General features: G+C 37.0%; 4 protein-coding genes across 6 annotated transcripts in view; 2 read left to right on the top strand and 2 right to left on the bottom strand.

The window, feature by feature from the left end:
• The window catches only part of LOC143916841 (uncharacterized), a 504,240-nt gene that overhangs the window by 266,615 nt on the left and 214,550 nt on the right, over nucleotides 1–23,075 (bottom strand). The window lies entirely within an intron of this gene.
• Nucleotides 653–2,318, top strand: Mpv17 (Mitochondrial inner membrane protein MPV17). The gene is made up of 2 exons (XM_077437345.1): nucleotides 653–952; nucleotides 1,333–2,318. Exons 1-2 carry the CDS (start codon nucleotides 761–763, stop codon nucleotides 1,696–1,698), a joined length of 558 nt encoding a protein of 185 aa, XP_077293471.1. The 5' UTR covers nucleotides 653–760; the 3' UTR covers nucleotides 1,699–2,318.
• DppIII (dipeptidyl peptidase 3) lies at nucleotides 1,769–5,853 on the bottom strand. Of its 3 annotated transcripts, XM_077437330.1 has the most exons (13): nucleotides 5,702–5,836; nucleotides 5,003–5,153; nucleotides 4,685–4,812; nucleotides 4,221–4,601; nucleotides 3,732–4,144; nucleotides 3,383–3,636; nucleotides 3,170–3,312; nucleotides 2,962–3,073; nucleotides 2,745–2,877; nucleotides 2,540–2,663; nucleotides 2,317–2,464; nucleotides 2,065–2,238; nucleotides 1,769–1,972 (listed from the first exon to the last, which is right to left on the bottom strand). In XM_077437330.1, the coding sequence occupies exons 2-13, from the start codon at nucleotides 5,145–5,147 to the stop codon at nucleotides 1,827–1,829; spliced, it is 2,301 nt and encodes a 766-aa protein (XP_077293456.1). In that variant the 5' UTR covers nucleotides 5,148–5,153; nucleotides 5,702–5,836; the 3' UTR covers nucleotides 1,769–1,826. The 3 variants fall into 3 exon arrangements, with proteins under 3 accessions (XP_077293456.1, XP_077293458.1, XP_077293457.1); XM_077437332.1 differs by lacking the exon at nucleotides 5,003–5,153 and having other exon boundaries at nucleotides 5,706–5,853; XM_077437331.1 differs by lacking the exon at nucleotides 5,003–5,153 and having other exon boundaries at nucleotides 1,770–1,972; nucleotides 5,702–5,853.
• LOC143916340 (uncharacterized) lies at nucleotides 18,546–19,903 on the top strand. The gene is made up of 6 exons (XM_077437371.1): nucleotides 18,546–18,745; nucleotides 18,885–19,053; nucleotides 19,126–19,256; nucleotides 19,338–19,401; nucleotides 19,474–19,582; nucleotides 19,664–19,903. The coding sequence occupies exons 1-6, from the start codon at nucleotides 18,682–18,684 to the stop codon at nucleotides 19,856–19,858; spliced, it is 732 nt and encodes a 243-aa protein (XP_077293497.1). The 5' UTR covers nucleotides 18,546–18,681; the 3' UTR covers nucleotides 19,859–19,903.

Below are 23,075 nucleotides of genomic sequence, written 5' to 3'. Positions count from 1 at the left end.
ATCTCCGTCGAGCGTCTTCAGAGACGCCCAGAGATCGCCATCTTGTGTCTACACGAGGCAGTACGGAGTTTGTCTCCTGCCTCCCCCCTCCCGCTGCTGTGACCCGACCAGCGGTGCTTCAACGAGAAGGCGACCGCAGAGCCAGTTTCCCGAGCACGAGGGAGCTGTTATCAACGCAGACGACTTGCAGTCAGGAACCTCCCCGACTATATACATATAGATAACTATCCCAAGGTTAGTCCACGTTCCTACATACCTCGACTCTTGGAAGAATAACGACGTATCACGCCCTCTGCATAAAGACGCGCGAAAATCCGTTCATTACACGTTATATTATTATACCTGCAAAAATTGGGTTTTTAATCTTTGAAATCGTTCTTAATACGAAACACTCGTTGAAACAAATGGTTTTTATTTTTTCACGTGTTTAAAAATATGTAAAAAAAAAACACGTTCCACGTTCACGTCCCACTCTGTTTTCGCCCTCGAGATATGCAGTGCTGCCAACTGAAATCTGTCAAATTTTAAAGGACTAATCACCATTTTAAATATGAAAATCATTACTATTTGTAAAATTCACAATCGCAATTGAGATTGACCGGTTGGTAGGTCGAGGGCAAGGCATATTTAAAAAAATATATAATTCGGTGATAGTTTTGTACGGTGAGTTGTCGGCGCCGAGCGTGGAGAGCGGGCCATTGAAAACTGTCATTCGCTGACGTTTAGTTGTCGTTGTCAGTTTTGCGTTTTTACGATCGCGATGTGGCGCTCGATTCGGATAGCTTCTTTGCAGACAGGCTCGCTGATGGCCGTCGGAGATTTGGTCGCCCAGACTTTGGTGGAGGGTCGTCGTCCCTTTTCACCCTCCACTTCTACTTCTACTTCAAAGTCTACTCCGTCAGTCGACTGGATTCGAACAGTCCGCTTCGCCTCCATAGGAGTCTTTCTTGGGGTGGGAGTCTCTTTCTTTCTCAACTCTTACAATTTTTAGGGCGCAAACACACAGAGGCACGCGGCACGTGTTTTACTTTTTTTAGATAGTTTTGGCACCCAGGTATAAATCCTTGTATTGGCAGTGATCGATAACGGTGATTCCCATATTTGATTAAATGTAGGAGAGCCACTGTGGCTATTTAACCTCAGGAGTCCAAAAACGTTCACGTGCCATTCGATTCAGTGTGTATTCGCCCTTATCGTCGTGTTCGTTTAAAGATTGACCTACATGTTATTAGTAGATATTTATTATTTAACCAATATCACAGATTTGTTATTACGAGTCTAAATCGCTGTCTTGTACTAAATTTACAACTTGTATTAATTTACCATTTTTAGGGTCCCGCATTGAGATTGTGGTATGGGGCTCTGAACAAGTACATAGGATCTACGGGAAGAATCGTCACATTGAAAAAAGTGGTCGTTGACCAATGCTTATTCGCACCGTCCTTCGTCACCATATTTATCAGCACCCAAAGCGCTCTAGAAGGGAAAACTTACCGAGAGATTGAGAACGACTTGAGAGCAAATTACATAGATATAATGAAGACAAACTATTGCGTCTGGCCTTGGGTTCAAATGACCAATTTTTATTTCGTACCACTGCAATATCAAGTATTGTTGGTTCAAAGTGTAGCATTGTTTTGGAATACCTATATTTCGTGGAAAACCAACTCAACACCGACCAAAGATATTCACGATTAAAATCGAAACGAATATTAAAAAAAAAAAATGTTTACCTATCAATATTTGGGTTTCGATAGATACAAACTTTGGTATGTTTAGTATTTGTATAATTCATATAAAAATAATAATCTTACATGTAATTGATTTCAATACAAATTAAGATAGTGTTTTTTATCAGACTCGGCTAATTTCTCGAGAATATCATCGACCTCCGTATTGGGAAATCTGTCCACCCAAGATTGTATCAATCCTTGGTGGGATGGTTCGTAAGTCTTCAACACGACACTGCCATCTAATTTCGTAATGAAAAATAAAATTGTATTAAAATGTCAGTTATGATAGATGTATATACATACATATTAATTTGTACATTAATAAAATTACCCTTTAAGAATGAATTGGGTTTGACGAGCATTTTTCGAGGTTGCTTATGCGCCAAGACAATGTCTCTCCATTGTATCCAAGAGCCACGAAGCTCGCTGTAGTGTGCAAATAGTTTACGAGCCCCGTCAGCGTTACCGGTCGACTTGAGAATTTGAAGTTTCAACAGGAAATTTCCTGCAGAAAAATTTAAGTAAGGAGACATTAGTCGACAAAATGAAAATTGTGAATATGAAATAAAATTTTTTTACAAACCGATGACTTTTTTTCCAACAGTTTCAATTTTGGTTCGATCCAAAGTAAGCAAAAGATTTTTTCCGGGTTCAGTTTCGGTTATTTGCAGCATACCTTCTCCATCCAATTCCAGTAATCGCATTAATACAAATCTCGCTTGTGCATGAGCCTGTTAAAAAAAAAAAGAGTTAAAAATATTCCATATTTATATGTACGTAGGTATGTAAGTATGCAAAATACGGACTTGCAGCCAAGCTTTAGTAGCTGGTTGATACATTTCGGTAGCTTTCGCTGCACCGTTCCACATTAAACTTAACCAATTTGCATATATTATATCGTCAGCGATTTGGCCTTCATATCCAAATATCCTAAAACAAAATCGCTAGGTTAGGTTGGAGAATTTGGATATTTGTTGTAATTGCATTCATTACAGGAAATTTGAAACTCACTTCAACACACTCTTATCTAGTGATAAGTAGAGGCCCACAGCTTCAGCGCGACATTCTTCGAACGCCGAACCCAAACTAGTGAATTGAGAATCATAGGTATCCCCGTCATTATACCACGAAGAGATTGGCTCACCTTATGAAATTCAAAAAAAATATTATAGAAAATTCTTTGTTTATAGAAAAGATTGTCCACTTTCTATGCATCCGTCTATGTTACCTGTCAACGGATCTCTGACGCTGGCAATATCAAAGTTGTGTGTTCCATCGGCATGTTTATAGAAGAGTTTTCCACTGCCGTGTCCCAAAAGTTCATGTAATCCGACTTGGACCTTCACATATGGTTTTTTAAATTATTAGACACATAAATATGTACATACGTATACAGATGCTATTGCAAGTTCATATGTTTAGTTTGAAATGCGAACCTCGAAAGCTCGCACTCGATATGCATTGATTAAAGAAGAATCTTCCGTCGACAAAAATGGTGTTACGGCATCTTTATAATGTGCAGGAATTACGTTACCGAGAGACACATTTTTAAATCCTTCAGACTGACGGATTTCATCATCTGAAAACAATTCAAAGTGTAAATTGCACGCGAAAATGACGTCGAACGTAACAGTATGCAAAGTTTATACAATTCGGAATATTGATTCCCGCTGGGGTTTCACTTCCGGCGAACGTCATCACATCTAAACTTGTAAAATCTGGCTGTAGGAATTTGTCTTTTTCGAATTCGGGACCCCATGGGAGGAATTTGAGGAAATTTTCAGCATTATCTACCAATGCTTTGAATTTTTCCGACATTTTTTTGTTGACCATAGCTACAAAACCTTCAAATTCTCCTCGTTGACCACTCGGATCCCTGTAAGTTTCGATGAAACCGAGATACCTATGGTAAAAGTTACATTAAATTTTAAATTGTGTTATTGAGTGAGAGATGCATCGATTGAGCAGATTAATATTACATATGAATGTGTATATTACGTTTCAATGACGGGTCCTTTGTCTTTAATCCAATAACGACTACCATTTTTGTGCTCGTCTAAGTCTCCTCGTTGAAAACTGTTAATGTAGTGTTTAATCATATTTTTTTCGTTATCGTTGGCCACATACTGAATCGCCTGCTCTAAATTTTGGTTGACCAATGCCAGCAGAGGTGAATAGTCGCCTCGCACCACTTGGAACAATGCCCCATCGTAAGACTCTTTTTCTATCGTTATCGGGGGCATGGGATCTTTGTCTACGCTGGCCAAGACGATCGAATACAGCGGAGTTCCATTTTCGAAAGTTTTACACGTTCGGGAAATGTAAGCTTCCATTTTTTTCGTGCGCATCCATTTCGCGACCAAGTTGGCGTCTTCCATTGTGCAATTTTCCGAAAAGTACGTAGAAATACCCTGGAGAAATAAGAAATGGTTGTAAAAGCAATCAATGACGCAATAACGTGCATTCATAAATAATTTGGCAATTCACCTTTTCGCCTAATCCGAGGCTCTTTAATCTATCGGTCAGTGTATATATCTGTCGATGGCACAAATTCCACAGATTTTCGAGATGCTCTGGATTATTTTTGTACGCCTTTGACGATCGTACGATAGTTTTAAATTTGTCTTCGGGAATATTGGGTATGAATTTAGTATCGCCCATACATTTGTAATTTCCAGCATTTGCTAGTATACCACACATGTACACCAGAAAAGCCGTCCATTCGTCTTCAGAAATATTCTTCGCCAGAACTGCGGCTTTCAAGCTTTCGAGCGATTCAGCCATTATGACTCTATGCAACATTGAAAATATTAGAGGAGACTCTGGACTGGTTTGGACGAGGACGATCAAGCCTCCGGTCCAACATGCCTTTAACAAAAAAAAACAACAATATCACAGCAAAAATATAACTGCATATATGCACATGATGAAAAGTAGTGAGCACAACTTACTCGACTGAGATGGTGAGCGTAGAGTTTTTCTTTATCGGTCAAACTATTGAATGCCGCTGTACAATCCAATTCGACAACCGGCTGGCTATTTGGCAGGAGAAACTCTGCATTGGTGCTGCTCATGTTTCCTACAAAGTTTCCATATTATGTACATACGTATGATTACATTATTAAATATGCATACGGGTTTTATCTGGATAAAAATATTAAGCTCGTGTACAAGCTGGTATAAAAGTATTCATGGCATGGTTGAACGTTATCATGTACACGAGACTCGAATTACGGTGGATGAGGAGTGAAATATTATCAGCGACTAACCGTAGAAATGTCTCTGGACTGATGAGCTGTATATTTGTGCAAAATTAGATGCACGATAATTTACATATTTCATTGAATACCTTCTAACGTGAGAATGACTATTGATTTTAGAGAATATTCTGCACAGTACTTGTAGTGACTTCATATTTTTCTGTTCGAAAAATAACTGTTGTCAAAATAATTTTTGTATAAATATTAATATATACATATGTACATACCTATGTGAGCAAAGAAAAAATAATGATTTTTTTTAATAAGGGCTTATATGTACCATTTAACTTGGCAGCATAAAGAAATTTGCATGTTCATTTTCGACAGTCGCACTGCACGCCGCCGCATGCAACTCAATACCTTGAGTTCATTGTCTGACTTATTATTACAATAACAGAGATAAACAGAGAACTAAAAGCTCGTAAAAACGGATTATTATTGCAAAAAAATTACATCGTTTGGTGGCAAATGTATATGGATGACATACATATATCCAAAGTTATGACGGCTCTGATAAAGTAAACATAAAAAACCTAGCGGGGCCGATAGCGACAACGTATTTTCCTTCATACTGCTAAGGTAAATGAACAATAGAATAAGAGATAAGAAGGTGACCGACGTATTAAATTGATCGAAATGACGGAAAGCAATGAGCGTGAATGAGTGAAAAGTATAGAAGAGGCTTGTGTGTAATAAATGAATGTATACCAACAAAATGAGGGAACTTATCAAAAGGGAGTTGCACAAAAGAGTTGAGAGATGTAACACCGGCTTCGACACGATGACGTGACAACTTAACCGGTTGACGATAACCTGTCACTAGCCTGCCGCTCGGCTTCGGCCGTAACGTTCATTTCTCTAGCCAACTATTTGCAACTATTCTACATATTAGCATCAATGGACTTTTTCAATTCTAGAAATTTCACGTTTGCGAGCGCAGCTAGAACACCTACAAATCATCCTTTTGTTTATCATAACACTTTTTAGTAAAACATTTGTCTGTGGTACAATTTATTTAAATTTATTAAAAAATGGTATAGGCATGTTGATGCACGTGCTTTTATTATGGTAGCCATAGACGGAGTTCAGTAGCGACTCTGAACGGGTTTGGTGCGTCCGCTCTAAAATCGCCGGATAAACGAACGACAGATTAACATAACGGCAGCTTTAAACGTAATTCTCGTTTTCTCGAATGATAGTGTAGGAATCTCGTCACCGCAATCGAAACATCTAGTGCGACGGAGAATACATTTCTCACGCTCAACCATTGACGTCATTTCGACGCCACATAGTCGAGAAACTTCCACCCCAACAAATCAAGTAGAACGACACGAAGTCAAAGAACACCTGCACCCATTAAAGTGCACAAATAACGACTACATTGTAACCCATTGAACAAACATCCAGACTCACTGGAACAAAGGGCGATAAAAACTAAATCGAGTGGAACGACGCCACATATTCGAGAAACTTCCACCCTAAACAACAAACCACATTCCTCGCATAACTCGCACACGTAAACACCACCTGCGGTTCTCAGAATCAATCGCCAAACACAAGTCACGTGGATCCCCAAAAACAATATAAAAGGAGGTCCACCCCAAACAACTTCAGTCAACACACAGCAACAGACCAGTCGACATCCAGCTTCTGACCAGCCACTACTACACTACGCTGACCTGGAGGATCAACCAACGAACGAGCCAGAGACCTTCTGGAACATAGCCGAATGCCGAGCCAGCAACACACTGCCATATCCAGAGACCTTCTGAACATAGTCGAATGCCGAGCCAGCAACACACTGCCATATCCAGAGACCTTCTGAACATAGCCGAATGCCGAGCCAGCAACACTCTACCATATCCAGAGACCACCTGAATAACATACTTATATAAACTGATGCTTATACACTTGTATACATTGTTAAACCAAAATAAATACTTTATCCATACATATAGCAGTATTAACTACTAAAACACAGACGAACCTGTCTATAATACATGGTGGACTGGTGGTGAAGAACACCTCCACAACCAAAGTCAGTCCCCATAATAGATTGCAAATCAGATTACAAATCGGCTTTCGTGGCCTTACGACCCACGATTTGGCCGATGTGTTTTGGTGTTGGCCACCCTGGTCAGCGCCCACAGTTTGTTGTTCGATAACGGTCGCTTCCTCGACACCGAGTCCCGTTCAGCTCGGCTTGTTCGGCAGACTTCAGACTGGTCCGTCTTCGTCCAGAAGGCAGACAACTCAGCTACACGTGGCTAACCTCAAAAGCACGCGTGGTTTCTTTGTTTACCCCCCCCCCCCTTCTCTTTGTTTACTATGTTTGCTCTATGTAAATTCAACTTGCAAATATATTCATCATATACAGCTTTAAGACCTGTTTTTGATTACATATAATTTCCCACCACTCTCCCGTATCACACTCACACTTACGCACACGGTACGAGAGCCGAGCAGCCAGAAGCAGAGAACAGACCACCGACGACGAAGGAAGGCACCGTGAGGAAACCAGCCCCACCCACGCTTACCACGAGCTATCTCACAAAACCGACATCAGGTGGCTCTCGATTGAGAACCCCTGGCGTCCGAACAATCTTCGATGGCAGATACATAGTGTTCAGAAGAGATAGAGGCAGCAGAAGAGGTGGCGTATTGCTGGATGTCCGTGCCGATCGTGTGTGGTCTGCTCGCCAAATTCACCGTCTCCAAACCGTCGGTGAACATTTATGGGTTTGCGTTGATCTTCGGCGGTATTCAATTTTTACATACCTCTTTTATGTTTCACTTACGATTACTATTCTAAGCCCGCTTTAGAGGTAAAGGAATTTGACCCTTAAAGCCCTCAACATGAGGCCACCAACCCTCCAACGAATACAATCTAAGACACCCTTTCGTCGGAGAACGAGACGGTTGTTCATGAATATCGCACAAGAACAATCGCACATCACTGTTCTAATAAAAAAACCACACAGTAAATAACCAAGTACAAAATAAACAACAACGCATGAACACATAAAGCGCGCATGCGTTAGGAAATAATACCTGAAATGTGCCGTGCGAATGCACGCACACCTCAAATAAACATACATGTATGCATGTTTATGCGTGCATAAGCACGCACGCACACACACACACACACACACACACACACACACAAAAAGCTGGATGCATACGTCAAAGAGTTCACAAACACAGCATCGTACACCAAGCGTTTTTAATGAAAACTGTAACGCGACGTTTTCCCATCGTCCCATAGGGCAAAACTCGCCCTTTATTCCGTGTGGCCACCCAGGGAAAAGCTATATAGGCGCACGCGCATGTGGCGCGCGGCCTCTTACACGCGAACTCCCGTCGAAGAAAGATCTCTCCTGTGCACGTCTCCAGGGGGAGACGGGGCCCAGAGATCCACCGCCATCTTGCTGAAGAACCGCCGTGAGGTCGAGTGTAGCATCACTCCCTCCCTGAGTTCCAGCCCACTTACTTCCCCTGCATTCCTCACGCTGTTTCCGGAGAAACCTCAGCCGTGAGACCGACGAGGAAGCTGTTATTTTGTTATTTTTTTTTCTCTCTGAATGATGTATTATTTTCCTTTTGTTACTTTTTTTTATTATTTTATTTTACCATGTTTTCTGCTTTTGCTTTTTTCCTTTATTTACAGTTTACTTGTTTTTATATCTTTTTCAAATGTAGGCCATTGTGGCGCATTAGGTTCTTCCTGTAATGCCACAATGGTCCAAAACTATTAAATAAATAAATAAATAAATCACCAAAGACGACTTGCAGTCAGGAACCTCCCCGACTATATACATTTATATAACTATCCCAAGGTTAGTCCACGTTTCCACCTAACTTGACTCTTGGAAGAATAACGACGTATCACGCCCTCTGCATAAAGACGCGCGTAAATCCGTTCATTACAAAACCTAAACCCCATGAGCGACCAATACGACCAAAGGACACCTTAGCTTTATCTAATGCTCTCCAAATATGACCATTGAATGAAAGCCTGACATCGAGAACAACACTCAAATAAGTGGACTCGTTGACAAATTTGATTTTACAGTCTCTGAGTTTGATATTAGGGGCTCTAACAAGAGAACCCTTCATTAGTAAGCCTTTCATTAATTATGGCCCAATCGTCTAGAAGGTGAAGTGCCGCAATAGCTTTAAATTCCAGCTCAACACGGGACTTTGCGTGCGTTAATAACACGATGTCATCAGCGTACGCAACCAACCTGCAACCCTCCGGCAAATTAATTATAAAAATGTCATTGACGAGAATGTTCCAAAGGATAGGTCCCAAAACGGAGCCCTGTGGATATCCAATAGAGATCCCTGAAACCAACCTGTCCTCCAAGTTTGAAAACCAATTTCCTATCCGACAAGTAACTGCAGTAAGCATAGTAAATTCGTATGCAGTCCCAGCAGACGCAACTTGATCAATAGGATGGGCCATCAGGCATTATCAAACGCTCCAGCAACGTCCAAAAAAACAACAACTGCATACTTGGATGGAGTGTCCGAAGACTCCCTCAAGACACAGCGAATTGCATCAACAGTAGACTTGCCCGATCTAAATCCAAATTGACCACCGAATAAAACAGAGTTGTCGTCAAGGAAACTACCGAGCCGACTCGAAATTAGTCTCTCTAGGACTTTCCCAAGAATAGGTAACAAACTAATTGGGCGATAAGCCTTAGGGTCACCAGCCAGTATATCAGTATTATGCTTATTAATGACAATCAATTTCCCAACATTCCAACAACTAGGGAAGGTTCAAAATTTAAAGCAATTCCTATAAACGGATGCGGTGCATCCGCTCTAAAATCGCCAGACAAATTGATTAACCTTTCGATTTGCACAGATGCAATTATTAAAATGGTAATTATTAAAATTGAGTTGGATCTTTCAGGCGAGTTTAATAAGGCAAGATTCGATAAGTTCCGAATCTTGCCTTATTAAACTCGCCAGAAAGATCCAACTCAATTGTAATAATTGCATCTGTGCACATCAAAAGGTTACTCGTCATCTGATGTGCAATCTATCATTCGAGAAAACGAGAATTACGTTTAAACTGCCGTTCTGTTAATCTGGCGATTTTAGAGCGGATGCACCAAGCCCCCTATAAACACCGAGAAGTTCAAAATTACCCACCGACCAAACAGCTCTGGCAATATCTCCGCCTATCATATCAACTCCAGGAGCCTAGGCTATTAAAAATCGCATTAACTTCCTCCGAAGTCGGAAGATTTTCATAGCAACTAAGTTCAGTAACATAAGAAGCAAAATTACGGATAAAAACGTGAGCAGATAGATCATTGTCAAAGCGATCAACAGGGATAAGTGAATTCACAAGATTATTAACCGCTTCACTACTAGATAAAGCAAGGTGACCATCAAGAGGACTACGAACTCCACACATAATAAAAGTGGGGTCTCTAGCGATGGCCTTGTACGCTGGTCCCCAAGGTCCCGACTCTGCTTGTGAGCTAACAAAATTCTCCCAAGACTTTGTTTTGGACACCAAAATTTGACGCTTAAAAAGCGCAGATGCTCTTCTAGCCTCGATACCAAGGCGCATTAACAAATATGGACCAACACCACGACGCTTAGCCGAGTGCAATTTACGTATAGCCCTTTTCACTAAGGATTTAAGGGATGCAAGGTAGTCATTCCACCAAGGAGTAGAGCGCCTACCTACTCTAACAACTCTACCAAAGACATCTTGTGCTATATTAATGGTAGCAAGGTTAATTACAGAAGCACACAAATCAGGGCAACTGTTTGCAGCAGAATGACTGTCAAAGAAATTACAGAGACGAGATTTGAAATTTATCCAAGATAGATTGGTGCCGTTAGAAAAGGTAAGGGCAAACCAGATACAGAATTAATAGGACAATCAAAGTTTACATCGAAAGTAATTAAGTTATGGTCACGTTTGAGACGCATACAAGAGGCACAAGTCGGTTTATCGGCTAGTTTAGGACAATCTTTTCTTCGTGTCCAATATTGGCTCAATGAGAACATGTACAGGTTTTCTCAGGGCATTTCGCAGAAAAATGGCCAAATTTTAGATGCTACAATCTTCGAATAATGATTTTCAAACAAGTTATTCCTCTATTCTGTCAATATTAGAATTTGAAATCAGTGATATGGAGTATTGGTCCGAGAAGCTGAAACCTAATAGATCTTTTGGTCTTGACTTAATTCCCGATTTTGTTTTGAAGGGATGCAAGTGCAGGTTATTATATCCTTCGCTTCATATCTATAATTTATCACTGAAATATTCTCTGTTTCCTGACTCTTGGAAATGTACAAAAGTCACTCCTATTCACAAAAAAGACGATAAATCCTTTATTAATAATTACAGACCAGTAGCTATCGTTTCGGCACCAGCCAAATTATTTGAAACTATATTGCAAAGATTACTTTATAACCATTGCAATCGGTTTCTCATAGACCAACAGCATGGTTTTTGTTCAGCACGCTCTATTCTTTTGTCTTTCTCAAACTTTGTTACCAAATCTCTAGATGCAGTGCATCAAGTTGATGTGATCTATACCGAAGGCTTTTGATAAAGTTGATCATTCAATTCTTATTCAGAAATTGGCCAATTTTGGCCAATAATAAATAAATAAAAAAAAAAAAAACAAAAAAAATCTATATACGAGAGAGTTCGGATACTACCCACAACTGTTTCCCAGTGCTTTTGTGCAGGGATCTGTTGGCTATAGTTCCCTATCTTGTCGGAGGGATATGCTTCTTATGTGTCATTTATTCAAATTATTAAGAGGTGATATTTACAACCCAACTATATTGGAAGAAATGAAATAATGGGTTCCATCTCGCCTCATTGATTATCGGTTGCGTCCATTGTTCCAAACAATTAAAGCAAGAACTAATGTTCTTGGTTTTTTACTAATTGCTCGAGTCTTACGTTGTTTGAATTTGGTCAGTAATCAAATCGATATTTTCAATATTTCACCGAATAATCTATCTGTATTTTTATTGTTTTTTACTTTTAATTCAATTTAAACTATTGTAGCGTATGCTAAAAAGGAGCCGCCGTTATGATTGGTTTCGAGGATTATCTCCAAGCTTAAGTGCAAGTCGGCTAACCCGACCCCCGAATGCACTTAGCGGTCGCATTCTCGCGGAGTTCTTAGAACTGACAACGCCAAAGCGTGGAACTGCATATCCGAGTTTTTGACTAAACAATGGGGATGTCAAAGATGCCATGAGTGACCTGTCCCTTTATAAGCAAAACTTATAGCTGATGTTCGTGCAAAATGGTTGTCTCATAGAAGATGGAAACGTAGCCAATCATTTTGTGACTATGAGAAATTCCGGACTCTTAGGAAGATCGTGAAACGTGGTGTGAGTGAGCGATATACTGTCTATCTTAATGAGATGGAGAGTGCTATTGCGGTTAATCCTAACCACTTTTTCAGATTTATTAAGAGTAAGCATATTTCACATGGTCTTGAGCATTCATTCTCATTTGGTAATAAAAGTTTTGACGGTCCTGAGATCGCCGATGCTTTTGCTTCATTTTTTAGCTCTGTCTTTGACCAGAGAAAACCATCCCTTAATGCTAGTTTGGCTTCACAAATTGGTACTGAGGGTGTCGGTATAGACATTCCGCGGGTATCGCTGGGAGATGTTAGGATGGCTATTATGAAGCTGAAGGGGTCTGTTGGGCCTGACGGTGTGCCCCCTGACGTATTAAAGGTATGCTGTAATTCGCTTTTAGAGCCTCTTCAGTTTATTTTTAACCTTATTCTTGCTTCTGGTAATTATCCTGAAAAATGGAAATTATCTAGAGTCATTCCTATTCATAAGAGTGGCTCTAAAAATGAGGTTGAAAATTATAGACCTATTGCTATTATCTCGGCTATTCCCAAAATTTTTGACATCATCCTTCACCGTTTGATTCTTGCGCAGTTTAAAAGATTATTGTGTGATGAGCAACATGGTTTTACACCCTGTCGTTCCACTACCACTAATCTCGCCTGCTTCACACATTTGATCATGTCTAAAGTTGACGTTGGTCAGCAAGTTGATGTAGCCTACTTTGACTTTCGTAAAGCCTTTGATCAAGTCAATAATGACGCTCTTTTGATCAGGTTAGCTGAAGTGGGTTTTTCAACGCGTCTTCTTAAACTCTTTGCTTCTTATCTTAGTGATAGGAAGCAATTTGTTAGATATGGTCTTTATGAATCTCCTTCATTTTTTACTCGATCTGGTGTTACTCAGGGGTCCACTTTAGGCCCATTACTATTTACAATTCTTATTAATAACCTCCCTAGAGTTTTATGTAATGCATCATGTCTCTTGTTTGCTGACGACGTTAAATTATTTTTTGCTGTCAAGGATGAGAGGCAAGCCTCTCTCCTTCAAGCTGATATTAACGCTGTCTTGGAGTTCAGTTCCAGTTTAGGGCTTGAACTGAATACTAGTAAATGTGCCATTATGGGTATTACCCATATCTCTACCCCACCCCTTTCCTTTTGGACATGCTTGGGTATAATTCCCTTGAACTTCGGAGAAACTTCTCTTTAATTCGTTTCGTTCTCCTGCTCTTACGTGGTAATACGTCATGCCCGTTGTTGCTGGAGCAGTTGGGACTTTATGTCCCTAATCACTATGTGCGTGGTAGACATCATCATTTGATGGTTGTACCTGCTGCTAGCACAGTTCTTTTTCGAATGGCTCCTATTCCAAGAGCTATTCGACTTCTTAATGAAATCGTTGCTGCCGAGACTGAATGTGATATTTTCCACCTTAGTGAGCGTAAATTGTCGGAAATTACTCTAACCCATTTATCTGGTAGTCTGCGCTCATCATTGTTTTCACGATTGATTGTGATTTATGAGTGAAATTTTGATTAACTCTCTTCCATTTGGGCCTTACAGGGATGTTTTGTATTTGTAGTTGTTTCTTACATATTTATTGAAACTGGCTGTAGGTGCAAGGCATTCCTTATGCTATATTTTATTTGATATTTTTACTTTATCTGTTATTATTAAATGCTATTTTTTATGTTTATGTATGGATGTATTTATGTTTATGTTTAATTGTTATTTTGTTTTGTTTTTTTTGTGTTATATTTTTTGACCATTGTGGCGCTTTAGGAATTCCTGTTATGCCACAATGGTCTGTTTAGAATAAAATAAATAAATAAAAATAACGATCAGAATACAATAATACATAGAATACAATCAGAATACATAGAATATAATAATTAATCAAGTACAGAAATAATAATCATAGAGACATCTATGGACTATTTTTAGATTTTGTGCACAATTATTATTACAATCGTTATACACATAATAAACACGAAATTATAGAGATGTCTATATATTTCAGATTACTGTGCATAATTTCTACAAATTATACACACAGATTTGTGACAACAGGAAATGATCTATTACCAATTTTCAGGAACCGTTTCAACAATGATCAGATAAAATTGCTAAACTCTGATAGAGAAACGATCGATTTGGAGTCACAAAACCCCCAAATCTAACCAGCAGTTTGACGACTTGAACCATCGTTCTCAGTGGTGCTAAATATATACGCTACCACAATACTTATGGGCCCACGGAGATAGAGGGTCATAAATCGATAAAATAACTGTTCAAATTAAGACACGTTTTCTGGAATGCAGGTAGTGAAAAACTATTTCGGTTTTCTTGAACCTAAAAAATTATTAATATACTGGTAAACAAAATATTTCGGACCATTGTTTGAATCTCAGGAAAAAATATCCAGAAGTTTTCTCAGATCAATTCAAATCTCAATTTACACGTGTACTTTTATTAATAAAGAAAGATCTTTCTGAAACAATAAGGCAATTTTCAGAATTACTTACTACCAAATACAGTTGCTTGGAGAGTGATTTTTCAGAAGTATACACCACATTCATGTTATTTTTCACTCTTCCGGTAACTGTGGCAGTGTAGAAAACATTCAATAATTTAAAAATAATTAAAGATTACAAAATATATTCGATCGGTCAAACCAGACTCAATTAACTATCTTTGTTTACAATTGAGCACAAAGAAGCAGCCAAAATGGTAAGGTTCGAAAGAAGAAATTTTAAAATAGGTGATATAAATTAAGAAAATTATATTTATATTAATTACAATTACAGTTATATTAATACTGTGTTGCGAAACCAAAATTTTGGTATTTCGATTTAAAAATTCAAAGGGGGGGGGGGGGCCCTTGATGATTTTTTGCTTACGGGCCCAAAATTCTTAGTTACGCCACTGGGCTCAATGTCTATCATATTAAATGAACTTTGATTTTAATCGAAGTTCATTTATAAGATATTAATATTATTGTTTTTCTCGTAACTGCAAAAGATAAAATAATTAAGAAATGATAAGCGATTAAAAATAATTCTCAAAGTATTGTAGATGTGTATGAGTTTATAAATATTATATTTATAAAAATAGTTGGTATGAAGATTTTAAACCATATAAGAATTCTTCTACGAGTAGAGTTCGTTCAACGAAAGAGTGATCAATAAAACAATGTTGGTAGCTACTGGTTGATTGCAATACACGTAACGTATACTTAACGTATATATACATCAATTTTTCAAAGTTTTTCTTTAAAATGAAACAAAAGTCGTTTTTAATTTCTAGATTTATTACTTTTTATAAGTACAAAATATAAAAAAATAAAAATAAATATCCAAAAACGCAAAATATAAGAAAAAACAGAAGAGAAGTGGGTTTGCACTTGAACCCAATAAATTCTTTCAATTTTTCTAATATTCAAAAAAGCATTGGCAAAATATTTAGTCAGATGAAAGTTCATCTAATGTGCATCGAAAGTGCATCTAAATCAAAACCATCCACAAATGATTTTGGGTTTGCCTAATTTTTTTTTTCGGCAAAGATAAATGTATTTATGTATATATACTAGTGCTTCCAATCCCGGAAGGTTACTTCAGCACCGGGATTGCGGTGCTGGGAATTTTCGATCCCGGGATTTCAAATGTATAAGAAAAAAAGTTCAATTGCATGTTTTCATATTTCAAAAACGATCAATCGCATTTTGCAAACTCTCCCGATGTTTTACGCAAAATATACTCCCATATTGGCATACTAATTTTGAGAGTTTGGCTACATTCTTTAAATTTTCGGTTAGCATCCATAAATTTCTAAGATTAAATAAAACACATCCGAAAATGTAATTAAATAAAGTAAAAAACATCGCTTTGATTCATTAATTCGTTTTTTACAAATAGTTTGTACCGTCTAGTAAGTATTCATCGAAACAATCCACCTAAAAATGGCAAAAAAACTGACTTCTCGAGACGAACGGATTTTAAAGAGAATTTTACTTCAAAACAGTTTCAAAACTGCGTCAGAAATTAGGTCTGAGTTCATTGAAGTTGGAAAAAACAGTAAGCCTTAGAACAGTTCAATATAAACTAAATGAACTTGGTCTATTTTAACGGCGCCGTGCAAAAAAAAACCCTCCTCACGAAGAAAATGAAGGATACTCGTCTTTGGTGGGCCAAAGAGAACAAAAATTGGACAGTTCAAGATTGGGAGACGATTACTTTTTCAGATGAATCCAAATTCAACCTGATAAGATCAGATGGGATGGCGCTAGTACGACGAAAACCAGGCGAACACTATAAAGAATCGTGCTAAGCGCTGACTGTTTAACATTCGCCATGGTATGGTATTGGGGGCCATCACACGGTATGGTGTTGGGTCAATCATTAAACTAGATGGGATAGTCGACTCACAGGAGTATAAAAAAATTATCGAAAAAAGCGTTATTCCTACATTAGAAGGCTTACCGGAAATGGTTAAGGATCTTGTCTTTCACGATGATTCAGCACCAGCGCATCGTTCAAAATTTCATAGTATTCAACTTGTTTTCACAATTAATTTTAATTATTTTTAATGCATTGGTATATCACCATTTGGTTTTTTTTTAAATATCGATGAAGATAAAGATATATATATATATATATATATATATATATATATATATATATATATATATATATATATATATATATATATATATAATACATATACATATTTTATTTTATTTTATTTTAACAAATTACAATTACAAATGCAGCATTTTTATTACAATTCGTTGAATTACGAGACACTGAAAAACTCACAAATTAACGAGAAACCTATGAATTGTACATAAATTTTATTGTACATCAATCATACTTCAAATAGTGGTGACATAGTAGGTAGGAAGGATTTTTAGCCATTTTTTTTTTCCGGGAACCGTTTCAATAATGAAATCAGAGAAAATTGGCAAACTTTGATAGGAAACGATCAACCTGGAGTCACAAATCCTGCTCTGACCAACAGTATACTCTGAAAAATTCATTTTTCATTCGAGGCCCGGCCCCAGGGATCGAACCCGGCGCCTCTCGGCGCTAAGCAGAAGCTTAACGACCGAGCTATGCTGCTGGCTATATATATATATATTTTTTTTTTTTTATTTATTTATTAATATACATATATTTACAGGATATAATGTTTATTACAAAGTTGGACATGTATTCCTTATCAGATAAGAGTACATTTACATATACATATACACACACATATATATATATATATACATTGATTTTTTTGTATTTTTTCTGGTTTGCTGCAGCGCCGCAGTTCCTATGCACGAGCCGCGCCTGTATATATGTACATATGTATATATATACATATACCACCAGTATATATATATATATATATATATATATATATATATATATATATATATATATATATATATATATATATATACATACATATACCACCAACGGGCACAACACTGGTGACACCTGTGTTGTGCCCGTTGATTTCAACGGGTGGTTTCTAAAAGGAATTGAAACACGAATAAAAATAAAGTTATATGTAGTATAATGTATAATGTAAGGTAATTTATAGGCGCACGTAATATTAATCGTAATAAAAGTGGCACATTATACACTTAGCAATCCAACCCGTTCGAAATGATGAATGAATGTGTGTGTGTGTGTGTGTGTGTGTGTGCCCTGGAGGCTTCGCCCCCCGCGCCCCCGACGCCTCAGGCACCCTGGTGTCTGTGCCCCAGCGCCCTCGGCACTCTGGGGCTTCATCACCAGGGCTCCTGTCGCCCTGGGGGCTTTGCCGCAGTGCCTGCACCCCCAGCACGTACAGCGGAGCCGGAGGACGCTCGACAAATGCGACGACGCTCGACACCCCCTCCTCCCCCACTAACGCGCTTCCCGGCGACTCGATTTCCAAACTGCTCCAGTCGTCCGTCACATATTTATATACATATTTACCGACAGTCCGTTTTTACATATTATATAAATATATACATTATATGTTCTCGGTTCAACCAATTTGCGTTTTAATTTATTAATTCCTCGTCAGCTTGGTATTAAGGATAAAAAACATATACATATGTATACACAAAATACATATGATATAAAAAAAAATTTACACAGTGAAATGCTTATTTTACGAGGTAAACATGTACATTCATATACATTTATGAATCACTGCTTTGATTGATTTCAATGGATTTTTATCGCAAAATTTGAACAAAGATGTAGAGTCGAATGATAATAAAACTCAGTTTCTCTTGATACATTGAATTGAATAGATCCTCTTTCATATCTTCAAATACATTTTAAAATGAAAATCTTCTTGCTGTTTTTGTTATTTGGTTGTGCTTTGGCGGCCCCAAATAATGTGAACGGTAATTAATAATATTTTGTCTTTCAATTTTAAAAATTTTGGAAAAAAATATTAAATGTTTCTTGGAAATAATAGTGATGTAAATAGACCCCGTGTTCCACCGATATAAAGTAATTTAATTTGTATGTTTTTTTTTTTAGAATTGATTTTAAGGCAGAATTTGGAACGCAAATTGAGCGATGCCGCAAAGGAAATTTTGGAAAGTTTACGAAAGCTTTTACTTAACGGTGATCAATCGAGAGATATTCCGGTCATGGATCCATGGAAAGTAAAAACTTACAGCTTTGAATTTTCATCTCTACCACTGAGGTAATAAATTTATAAATCTGAAATAGAGAGAAAAATTGGCGCTTCAATAAACTTCAACTTTGATATTTTCAGTCTCAAAATAAGTGCAGAAAATATTGTACTAACTGGATTATCTGGCTTTAATGTTCATAACATTGATTTGTCAGAATCACCTTTGCAACTAAAATTTGATTTTACTTTGCCCGCGATAAAAATGGATGCAGGTAAATTTATTTTAAGAAATGTAGTAATTAAATGTATGTATATGAAAATTAATTTTCATTTTTTTTCAACTATTTTTTAAGCCAAGTATACTTTGAGAGGGAGAGTATTTGATGCTTTACCGATATATGGTGCGGGAGCTGTAGAGTGAGTAATAATTTTTTCCTCCATTTTAAAACGGGATTTCTGACTTTAAAAACGCTATTTTTTGTGTTACAGTTTCGAAATTGGTAATTTTTACTTTTCTGGTACTAGTGGAGTAGCCGAAGGACCCAATGGAGTATATTTGACTGATTTACATTTATTGTTAACTATTGAAGCAGTAAAGGTATTTAAAATATTTCAGACAATTAAGTTCAGCAGGAAGACAAATTATATAAACTATATACTTATTTCGTGTAAATTTTAGTCTGACATCACTGGCATGCTTGGGGGAGGTGATATTGATGAGGTTATAAATGCCATGTTGGAAGATATGGCACCAGAATTTTTCAACGAAAATTCAGAATTTGTTTCTGAATTAGTCAAAGACCCTATACTTGAAAAAGTCAATGAAATATTTAATGGTTTATCATTAGAGGAGTTGAAAAATATTGTCAATTAAGCTTGCAGTTTTATAAAATAACAATAAAGTAATATCTAAAACATTTGATTTTATTTATAATCCTTGAATGTAAAAGTGATTGAGTCATTGCAATGTGTCTTTCATGCTGCGTACGGACCAAACCAACGACGATTTTGGTCCAACGTTTTAACCAGCAGGATAAAACCAGTAGCGTACAAAATATCGAAATAGAAATTAAATTTAAAAATTGAAATCAAATATCAAAATTAAAAATATTATTATTATATTAAAATTAAATTCAAATATCAAAATAAAATTATAATCAATATATTAAATTTAAAATAAAATATTGAAAGTTAAAACAGAACATGCCCAATTTAAATAAATTTTCGAGATTGACCTAAAATTAGATCATCAACAATCACATACAGGTAATCCTCGACTTTTGTTTGTCGAAGATGTTTTGACTTACGTAGATACGCACTAAGATCGAAAAAAAATCAAAGAATTATTATTTTTACTTCCCCGTAATGCGCAGTTACTGAGAATACATCATGTGTTAGTATGGGTGACCGAGTGATGGTCCCAACCCGACACGTTGTCGGTTGATCAAACGAAATTTTTTTAGTCTTCAATTGTTTCTCTCGTCGAAATAAATCAATTAATTAAATCATTTCAGAGGTAAATTTGATCGGATAATGTCTTCAATTGTTTCTCTCGTCGAAATAAATCAAATAATTAAATCCATCTCAGAGGTAAAATTTATCGGATAATGTGTGATTATTAATTTTATTTCGACGAAAGAAAAAAAAAACCCTTTGACAAATCACCGACATTTTTTTTGTTATCCGATAATAGTTTTAATTTTGATATTTAATTTCAATTTTTAAATTTAATTTTTATTTCGATATTTTTTACGCTACTGGTTTTATCCTGCTGGTTAAAACGTTGGACCAAAATCGTCGTTGGTTTGGTCCGTACGCAGCATTAAATCATCGCTACTGAGTTCACACACAATTTCGGCCGTCGATGATCGGTAAAAAAAACATTTGATAAAAACAAGTCGGTGTCGGTTGTCAGTGTTTTGTCAAAGGGTTTTTTTCTTTCACCGAAAAAAAATTAATAGAGAATTCTATATTTTAAGTCGGTCGGCAATCACAAACAAAAACAAAATAAAAATCACAGAACATCCGATAAATTTTACCTCTGAGCTGATTTATTTATTAATATTATTTCCCTTTGTTATGACCGACAAGAGGATGGATTTTGATCGAATGGGAGCGAATTCATGAATATACAAATACAATCTCAAATCAACTCATATAACCGTATAGTGTGATGCCGTATAATTGTTTCCTCAGAGGATAGTGGATATCGTGACGACTTTTAAGAAATAATAACAAGATTTTTTTTCGCTCGTAATCAGAGAAATTATAATATTTCTCTGGTTGTAAATGCGTATCGTCGTAATTCAAAACATTGTTGTAATTCAAAACATCAACGATGATCTAATTTTAGCTCAATCTCGCTCTTTAGCTTAATTTTGATATTCAATTTTAATTTTTAATTTAATTTTTGTACGCTACTGGTTTTAAAAGTTGGACCAAAATCGTCGTTGGTTTGGTCCGTACGCAGCATTACTCCAATTAGGTTCTGAAAATATCCTAAAATCATCTAAAAATCTAATAAACTATCTATAGATGTTTTATAACCAAGAAAAAACAAAATTCTCGGCGAATAATCTTTTGGAGAATATTCTCGGAATATTCTCGTTCTCCGAGAATATTCTCTCGAGAATATTCTTGACTTACAACACTAATAACAAACGTCACTTTCGCGGTCAAATGTTGCGCTTTTACGTTATGTGCAACGGGCGAAGGAAAAGTTTCTTAATCGACTTTAAATTTCTAATCTTATAATTTATTAATCCTAATTCTTATAATCTTCTTATGTACATACTATGTACTGTATGTGCAAATAGCCAATAATTCGTTGATACTGTATGTAAAAATAGCCAATAATTCATCGATACTGTATGTACAAATAGTCAATTATTCGTCGATACTGTATGTACAAATATCCAATAATTCGTCGATACTATATGTACAAATAGCCACATCCAAAACTAAATCTAACGGCACCACATATTCTAGAAGCTTCTACCATAACCAGCAACATTGTAACCCATTGACGTCATAAAGCTTCCAGAACGAACCAAAACAAACCCTATATAAACCCGCACAGCGGGCTCAACAGTCAGCCAGCAACCACCATGCTACACCAATAACCACTCACCAATAACCACAACATGGAAGAGCCGCTCTAACAACACAGTCAGCCAGCAACCGCCCTACAACGCTGACCTGGAAGAGCAACCAAGAACCAGCAACAACCAACATGGAAGAACCGCTCCAGAACACAGCCGAATCCAGCCGCTTCAAGAACTTCCAGAACTCAGCCGATTCCAGCCGCTTCGAGAACTTCCAGAACATGCCCGCTTCATCAACATATTTATACACTTGTATACCCAGACTTCATAATAAAACATTATTCAAACATACAACCGTATTTCAACCCTTTGGACACGGACGAACCTGTCTAAAACACATGGTGACTGGTTGTGAAGACCACCTTCACGACTAAACCAGTCCCCATATATGTAACATTGGTTGGTTGGTTCGTAAACAGCACATTCGATTTTTTTTTTTCGATTCATAGGCGCCGATTTGATTTATTTTCAATTCAAAGGATTCGAAGGCCCCGGAGAGTTCCGGGGGGGGGGGGGAAGGGCTGCCGGATTCTGGTATACTTATAATTTCGAAAGCGACTTAGTACACATATATGTTTGTTTGTTCGTTCGTGACAGTCAATTTAATAAAAAAACAAATGAATATTCGAATAAATTTATATAAAATAAAACTATTCAAATAGATTTATTAGAATAGATAAAAATTAGATTAGTCATGTTTAAGCGGTTTATATTACAAATACCGAGCGAAGCCGGGTAAAACCACTAGTTATCAATATTTATTGAAAATGGATCTCATACAATTGCCAAGCTTGTCTCAATTTTTCGGAAGTCGCCAAATCTTCGTGAAAACTCGTCAATCAAAGCGTTGAAAATTTCAACATATTCTTCAAATTTATTTTCTGGTATCATCGGCATCTTCATGGTTGGAAAATGGTCTACCCTTTTTTAAGAAAAGAATAATCTCTAAAAGAATGATTTGATATCTGGCATTGAAAAATTCGCTAT

The sequence above is a fragment of the Arctopsyche grandis genome, chromosome 9 (genome assembly GCF_051622035.1).
Source record: "Arctopsyche grandis isolate Sample6627 chromosome 9, ASM5162203v2, whole genome shotgun sequence".
NCBI lineage: Eukaryota > Metazoa > Arthropoda > Insecta > Trichoptera > Hydropsychidae > Arctopsyche > Arctopsyche grandis.
Note: the sequence above shows the minus strand (reverse complement) of the source record. Positions and strands in the feature narration are given on the sequence as shown.